Source organism: Copidosoma floridanum, unplaced genomic scaffold (assembly GCF_036245765.1).
Source record: "Copidosoma floridanum isolate Cflo_tuat_1 unplaced genomic scaffold, Cflo_Japanese_pri ptg000029l, whole genome shotgun sequence".
Lineage (NCBI taxonomy): Eukaryota > Metazoa > Arthropoda > Insecta > Hymenoptera > Encyrtidae > Copidosoma > Copidosoma floridanum.
Genome location: NW_028321906.1, coordinates 4,629,333 through 4,638,368, shown reverse-complemented (window position 1 = coordinate 4,638,368; position 9,036 = coordinate 4,629,333). Strand labels below are relative to the sequence as shown.

The 9,036-nt window shown below is 33.3% G+C and overlaps 1 protein-coding gene across 1 annotated transcript; it reads right to left on the bottom strand.

Annotated features, from left to right (window-relative positions):
* Positions 1-5,413: 5,413 nt before the first annotated feature.
* Positions 5,414-8,144, bottom strand: LOC149373702 (protein ZBED11-like). The gene is made up of 3 exons (XM_089596082.1): positions 8,137-8,144; positions 5,500-6,399; positions 5,414-5,432 (listed from the first exon to the last, which is right to left on the bottom strand). Exons 1-3 carry the CDS (start codon positions 8,142-8,144, stop codon positions 5,414-5,416), a joined length of 927 nt encoding a protein of 308 aa, XP_089452208.1.
* Between the last annotated feature and the right edge of the window lie 892 nt (positions 8,145-9,036).

The window sequence follows — 9,036 nt, the reverse complement described above, 5'->3', positions numbered from 1 at the left end:
TTTATTTACACGAAAAACAATGATTAAAAACATATTTTTCATACAAATGTTTACGTTGTATGTTAAAGATAATGGTATTCAGTTATATGATTCATACACTTTCGATAAAATATTTTTCGAACTGGCGACCAAATTTTGTCAAAACTTCAGGTAATACTTTTTTCAAAAATTAAATTTAACCAATTTTTCAACTTTCTTTGATTAGTAGAAGCATATAAATTTGATGATGTTGGTAAGAAATTTACAGACTCTCGATAATACGTTATTACCCAAGTTTGTTCTTCAATATTTTTGTTTCTGCCGACCAGATCGCGCGTTGATTAATATGGGTGTTGTAGAAACTTGACTAAATAATGGATTCCCGTATAAACATATGATAAAAGTGGACTGTTCATACAGAAAAAGTAAGCTTTCATCATACGTCCGTAGGTTCTCGTGTTTGCATCCCAATGAGGACGTTGGAGTAAAATAGCAGGATTATGTAAGAGGGAGATATCGATATCAACTTTAGGAGGCACAAGATATAATTCTGCATGTCACAGGAAGAGAAAGTGAACAAGAATAACCACTTTGTCGTAGGATTTTCTCGTCTGCCTCGTCAGTAGTCCGTGTAGTTGTGGATGACGAGGGGTATAGTGTTGGTATAGTGTTATCGAGGTAAGTTTCAGTAATGCATGCAACGTCGATGTTTTTTTGTCAGTAGTAGCAGGAGCGTTAGTATAAAGTTTCGCGTAGTGGATTCTGACCCTCTCATTGGAGCGTCTTAGGGACTCAATTATTTGATCGACTTTCTCCAACTGACTCGGAAAATCGTTTAACATCATATATCTTTTAAGTATTTTCTCCGTTTACTTCTGACTCGAACCTAATTGATTCAATTCTATTGGTTACTGTCATCAATTTGATCCATTTGTCTGCTTGTTTTTGTCTCTAATGCTTCAAAGGTTCTACTTAAATTTGAACATCTGGTGGAAAACTTTTCCTTGGACATCTGGATACGCTATATGATGCCACACTCAGATCCTACCACCATAGAAATACAAAGTTGTGCTTATCATTTTTATTTGAAATTAAATAGGTAAGTAGTAATTAATGGAATGCATGGGATAAGTTAAGCAAGTAGTGATTTGAGTTTTATGGGCAAGTTGGGTATCGAAAGACGAGTCAGGACTTTTATAGTCCCTGGAAAGTCTTATTTCGAGTTTCTCCTGTTTCCAAAGATTAATTGCAAATCCGACAGATATCTATGTAGCTTCTTCTTAAACCATTTTAAATATCTATGATTCAAATTAGTGGGGCTTTACCCCACCTCTTTGTTCCAATTCCGCTTCACGTGCCAATCCTTCTGAAAAAAAATTATTAATGTCATTATTTATATTACATTTATTACCACTGTTACTATTACTATTGTATTTTTGAGTCACAAATTCATAATTTAAAAGTTATTTGATACAGGGGGCTTTAGTAGCCACAGCCATACCTGCATGGTGTTTTCTAGGAAGTTACACTAAACTCGCCTTCACTCGAAGAATAACGAAAAATTAGTGGGAAAAAAAAAAAAAAAAAAAAAAAGTTTTCCCCAGTATTTATTAAATTTTGATGAGTTATGTGGTTTTCCCAAAAGAAATTACAGCTTTAATAACAAGCCTTAAAGTTATCTGGCACAGACGGAGTGAAACTTCGAATTTGACTTTTGGTTTTGTTAGAACTTTTCAGAAAGTAGTTGTTACTATATCAACAAATAGACAGTGAATCGATAAAATTTTAGATTATAAACAATTTTTCAAGTTTTTTTTCATCTCTTTTTACAATTTTTTCATAACTGCTCTTTTTATAATAATTTTATGGTATAAAGTAAAAAAGTTGAAATTTCTTTTAGATTTTGTGTTAAAAGACAAAACTTTGATCAATCAATATCTCGAATATTAGGCAGTATATCTTCTCTAAGCTTTGAAAAAACACTTTTCTGTGTATTTTTAACGAAATAAAAATTTTTCTTTAATTTTTTGGTCTTTCTGAACGTATACATAAACACTATACTTACTAATTATACAAATATATTTTTCAAAAATAACTAGTTTAAATGCCATATCATTATAAAGTGGTTCAATAATAATTTAAAAATATTCTTTGTAATAAAAACTTATGCGAAGTAGTATAACTAATGTAAGGGACATTTAAAAATTACTTGTATTTCTATTTCATCCTTACTTCCATCAAATGAGGTTTTTTGTCTAAAAATTTTTTTCTTTTGAAATAAAACAAATCAAGTAGACTTACTCTTGATTACATCTCTAAGATAAAGTTATTTCATTTTAATTTTTTTTGCAATTTAATGCAATTGATTTTTTTTTTAAATCATCGAACAATACACTCGATCTGTTTCAACCAATCACATAACTAATAAAAAAGTTTGAGTGACATGACAATCAATATTTTAAGATACGAGATATCTTAACCAGATACAAAATTATATAATACTACATTATGTATTTCCATATCAAAAGTACCAACTCATATTGCTAAAATACTACTGCAAAATTTTACTTTTCAACTTTGGGTGTTTTTTAAACTGACGATACTGCCACAGAGATGAGTAAGTAGGTATGACTGAATAAGGTATACTCGCCCTGGCGACGTGCGCCACCAGGTACGAAAACTACCATTCAACAAAAATTTATAACTTATTTCGCTACGAAATAAAAAAAAAATTTTGGAATAAACAATAAGATTGTCTAAGTATATTATATGTATCCCAATAGTCATAAATTCATCAGTTAGCGGTGCCTCAAATATAAATTAAGATTTACGATGGACTTATTTAAGTAACCAATGAAGCCATGAGCCGTTACACTCAAGTTAGCACGCAATAGAATATTAAAAAAAACAATTGTGTAAAATACCGAGGAATGCATATATTATTTAAGAAATCATTTATAAATAATAGATAATTTCATAAATACCTTAGTTCGTGCGAAGCTGAAGTACTATTAGAAAAACTTGAAAAGAAATCCACTCACTAAATGTAGCAATGCCTGCACAAGTACATGTGATTCCGATCAAAGAGTAAACTAGAAATGCAAAAATAAAGCATGGCGATAAAAATTATTGATTTTTAAAATAAATGTGCTTACAACAAAATAATATTGAATAATTAAATCGCTAACAGGAAAAGGCCTTTTTGCTATGTACTACAATACCATTGAATTCCTAACATTGTATAGGTCTCGAAAAACAACAACCATTAGTACACAGTTTACGTCTAGATAATATAGATTCGTTCACCTTACAATCCAGGGACGGTCGGGGACGGTGTGAGCGAGTCGGAGACAAAAGTGAACAAGTGCTCTTCTCCGATCGTCCGCGATCGTCCCTGACCGTACGCGATGCGCAGTTGTACACGTTAGGTTAGATTAATGCTGTATGTAAACAATAGTTTGTAAATAAAGAAGTGCAAATACAAACAAGTTTGTTTACTTTTTGCATTAATCTAACCTAACGTCAGCGATGGGATATAGTTCCGGCCAGCGATCTTAAAAGTGGCCACCGATCAAGCGCGCGAAATTTAAATATGGTACTTGCAAAAAAAATACTAGTAAAAATTAAATTATTGATCAAATGATAAAAGAAATACAATTGATAACGCAATAATTATCCAAGACGCATTCGAATCAACATTTCTCTTCTAAAATCTCAAATGCAAACATATATGAGTATACGCTGAGTATCGTAATGATAATAAATGTCATTGGTTGAATGGTATTACCAAAAACTTGACATTTTTTTAGTCAATACTGATAATTTGTTGACTCAATAATTTTGTTTAATAGTTTCTATTACAGTGTAGAACATAATTATCATTAAGAGCGGGTGCCTGTTTTACCATTAGTGCTACGCAGTATTATGAAGTTTATCGACCGTGCAGAAAGTACGGTCACATGAGTTTGCGTGCCATGGAATTCTCGCTTTCCGGTTTATCAATAAATTTCGCTTTATGAATAAGTTTATTACTATCACTCTTTCCTTGCTATTGCCATTATGTATTGCGTAATAATAGATCCTCACTAGTATTGTGTATGATTACAAGAAATAATAAAAATATTTTTAAAAAAATTAGTACATAAGCAATTCTGTCTTTATTGGAAAATAAGGTAAAAATATAAAGTATTGTTACAATAAAATACTGAAGCTACTTCTAAATTGATTTGAATCATAAACTCATTAATATAATGTGTAGTCAATAAAAATAATTCTTACTTTTGGTAGAATCCAAAGATCTGCCAATTAAACCTTATTTACTGTATGAAAAAAAAAATTTTCGAATAAATTGCTTACCACTAGCCTAGGATTTTACAGTAACATGTTATTAGTACAAGTTTATATATAATTAACATCATAACCTGTTTACAATATTTAAAATTTATTGATGATAATAATATACTATATTACAAGGTTCAGAAAATTCGTAAATACAATAAAAAATTTCCTGTATCTTCAATAACATTTGGGTTACCGGATTATTTATCCATTCGTAACACACTTGAGCTTCTTGTCTAATTTTTCTAGAAGAATAACTATCGTACTCGACCTTCAGCATATTTGTTTTTATAATATCTACCTTTCATGCATTTTGTTATCATTGATTCTGCCGGTTGAAAGGGGCCTCCTTTAAAAGTATTAATATGCTGTTGAGCTCGCAATGCTCCGTCAACTGTTTCGACTTTTAATAAATTCTTATTCTTGGTTTTGTAGTTATTCATTGCACTGAAATCTCGTTCTGTATCGACGCTTGAATGAGGGACAGATAGTGCCATTAAAGCTAGAGACGATATTCTTTCAAAAATATAAACATCATCGACATGCATAGATCTGATATACCACCAGAATTCATCGATTTTCATATCGTACACACGGACGCTAATGTCAATCGCTAACTCTGGAAGTAGATTCCACTCACTTTGAAGTTGTAAAAGATGCTCTTCGTCAACAATCATTTTTTTAAAATAATTTGTAAATCTAATAAGTGCATCTGGATCTTCGAGACGATACTGAATCGATAGAGCGTTCAGTGGTAACAAGCAAGTTACTGCACTATGTAGCTCATTATTAAAGTTGTTGAAGCGGTTTTTCATTTCTAAAGCGATAGACAAGATAAAATTAAATGAAGCTACGCAAAATGAACTCATATCGTTTGGTCTTGAAAGTACTTCGTGCCTAACGCCGTCACCCAACTGAAAATCTATGAAAGGTAAGTACTCCTTACAGTTAAATAAATTTAGTTTACCAGCTGGAGTTTCAACCACGTATTTCCGATTCATAATGGAGGAAACAATATTTTTATACGTTTTTTTTACGAAATAATTGGCTTCATGAAGTACTACGTCACTCCTTTGAAAAAATAAATTCAGAGAATTTAATTGGCCCAATGCATGCTGCAACATAAAAAAATACGACTTCATGTCAGGTTTGTCCATTGCAATTACTACTTTTGTAGCCAACTCATCGCCCTCATCAGCCAGTTGTTTTGCAAAATAATAGAGAGCTGGCCACTGCTCTATATCTCTATCGACAGATTCCTGCAATGAGAGCCAACGCGTTTCAATGTAACGTTTTATGGCGTGCTTTTTAACATTTAAAAGAGTTTGCACATTTTCAAAATCCCGCAATCTATTTGAATGTTTAACCATGGTATAAAAATTATTGATTAAATCAAATACATCTTTTGGTATTTCTTCCATCGCGTGTTTGAAACAAAGATGCGTGATATGAGATGGACACTGCACACTTTTAATGCCTGGAATCATTTCTTGCAAACGAGCTTTAACACCACTAACTTGGCCCATCATCGTTGAGCAACCGTCAGCTGCAAATGCAATTATATTTGTTATTGGGACCTCAAAATCAGAGAACGATTTTTCAATGCACTCGATTAAGCGTGATGCGTCAGCTTTGGCTTTTGCCCCGGGAATAAAAATCGGATACAGGTCCCACAGTTCTGATTTAATTCGCCTGCTTTGGGGATCCGCATATCTAACTCTTATGGCTAAAGATTTTTGTTTCGAGTAGTCCGTGCTTTCGTCGATAGAAATACCAAAATATATTTTTTGCAGTAATTTAGCGAGGTCCTCTTTAGCATTTTCACCAATTACATTGACGATTAAGTTTCGCGTCCTGGCAGGGCTCATGTGCAACTCAGATATAATTCCATCATTGACAATGTTTTGCATATCTTTAAGTACTTTAGGAGCCGCCTTAAACGGTATATTATTTCTAGCGATCAGTGCAGCGAATTTTAATTCAGCAATAGCTTTCTTCCTTATTATTTCGTTGTTAATTTTAAAGTCAGCTTTAGTGAACCGTGGTTTTTTTCCTAGTTTTTCTTCCAATTTTTTTAAATGCCTGGTTGACAGTGCGTGTTTTTTTATATTATAAAACTTGCCAGCTAGGCTTCTTTTACATAAATTGCAGCAAAATTTTTTGGTGTTCATTTTCTCAAATTCGAGCCAATCACAGAAAGCCGGCACAGATAACCATTCCTTTCTACCTTTCCGTTCTTTCGGTGATTTCAACTTTTTCACATTATCATCATCACGTATTTCCCGTACCTATATAAAACAAGGTATTCATTTGTAATACGAGTTATATATTTGTTTCATTTATTTATTGATTAACACATATACTGCTGTACCATTTATAGGTATAATACGTATTAAAATAAGGATTCCACTAACGGCGAACAAAGCATAGTTGATTAATACTATGTTACTAATGATAAAAAATTAAGTAATTAAAAAAAATACTAGTTATCCTACGGTCTTTGTAATAAGCCTTTAAAGTAATTTGAGAAAGAACTGGCTTTGATTCATTCTGGGAAAACAAGAGTCTATTATAGTATTAGGTCTACATTGATTTTTCAAATTTTGAGGCCTCTACATACTTTCAAAAAAGTAAGAATTAATTCCAAAAAAGCATTAAAAAGTTGTTAATAATAATTTTTTGTTTGATGATAGTTTTGTTGTATAAATTGATATTTTTTTTTTGTTTAATATCAGAACAAAAAAAAATTACTACAAAACATTAAAAGTCTACCAATAAAATTATTTTGCTATGATTTTTGGCAAACTTCTTGCTTGCATCGAAATTCAGGAAAGCTCTTTATTTTGATATGCTCGCACAAACTAAGCATTGATTGTATAAGTTACATTGTCACTGAAACGAAATTACGTAATATAAACTGGTTTAGTACATTTTACGTTGCAACAAGGGTACATATAAAACTATTATTTACTATATTTTTACTTTGAATTTATTAAAATTTACTGTATTTTCATGGTTGTCGGAAAGACACGCCAATGCCACGCGAAAATTCGAAGCCACAAAGTAGAGCATCAGCCTCTATAAGGAGAGCCTAGCTGGGTGGAGACGCATAGCTGGGGCGGAAAAAAAAACTCATCGACAACAAGAGCTTCAAGAAAATCGAGCTCGGTTGCCGATGCCACAGTTAAAAGGCCAGGATCCAGCCAGACCTATAGCCCTCGTCAAGGTCAACGTGAATGTCCAGGAATTAGAAGTGGTGCTGAACAAGACAGCGCGCTACACACAAACATAATAAAACAGCTGGCATATTACGGAACATTGGTCGCAGAGCGTCCTACGGTACTTCAGCAACGTAGCAAGATCGCCACTGGTAAGCGCCAGGAGATAAACTCGCTCTGAGTGGAGGTGAAGATGATAGTGCCTACGACGAGGCCAATGTATTAGCGCTTCGTTGGCAACCAGGCGTCCGTAGCTACTGGGTTGGACGACAAAAAAAGGGAGCTATAGGAGATGGTGAGATGGCCAACTTTAAGCGTAAGAGGACTTTGGTAGAGGATAGGCAGTTAAGCTAAAAAACTATAAGAGGATAATGCGACCTATAAGAGTCGCTCCTGAAACATCGACTAGAACAAAAGGACGAGTCATTTGTGAGACATTCTTAAAAGGTAAGAGAAATACTAGGCTTCGACTAACCGTGATATCAAGCCCTAGAAGGATCTGATACTGGCCTCGGAAGCTTACCTTGAAGAACTGGAAAACGAGTCCAGTCATAACAATTCTGAAGCAGGCGGGTTCTGAACCACGAGAGTCGTTGCTTACCTGGCCATGGCTAAATAAGTTACTCAGGGAAAATATAAAGTGTGCCTACAGAGTCGAGTTGCAGATGATGCTGGGCTACAAACGGGACAAAGGCCGACTCGAGACGACGTAGGGAAGACTCCGGTAGCTTGGATAAGCATTCAGAAGTAAGTATAAAACGATCTGGAGTATTCTCAGGTCACCCAGATCGAAGACGACGTCTGGAAGCCGACAAATGTACTTTTTTGCTCTAGGGCACAAAGTGATTACAAGCGTGCAAAGTGCGGCTCGAGTAGGCCAATTAATCTACGAAAAAGATGAAAAAAAAGTTGACCTCCAATGCCGAAAAGTTAAATGACAAAGTTGTAGATCTTAAAAAAACCTATCGATTGACGTGCGTTGAATATAATTTGAATGCGTAGTTGCTGAGAAAACTTGAAAAAACCATCGAAAATCGTCTTTTTTTAATTTGTTAATAACTTTTTTTCTTTTGAGATTTTAAAGTTGGTATTCGGTCAAATTATGAGTTTTTGGTTCACAAACCTTCAGTTGTTTTTTTAGCCAAAAATATTAAAAATTTTTCGAAATATCGCATTTTTTCGAAAAAAAACACCTTTCGTAAAAACTTCAATAGACGTCAGGAAATAATGCTGGAGCGATTTTTCAGGGCTTAATCTCTTCGTCTAGACTTATTCTATCATGCAATGTTTGTAGTAAGTAAAATTTTTTAATTTTTGATGCCGAAATCGGACTCCGAAAAAAGTACTTTTTTTTTCTATCGGTTTTTTACATTTTTTTTACGTATTTTGATAATTGCACGTATATAACTAACTGCAATGCATTGTACTTATTTTTTTTACGAATTAAAAAAAAAAAATTTTCATGATACGACCATGTGGAGCCAAGTTAGGTTTTTTTTTT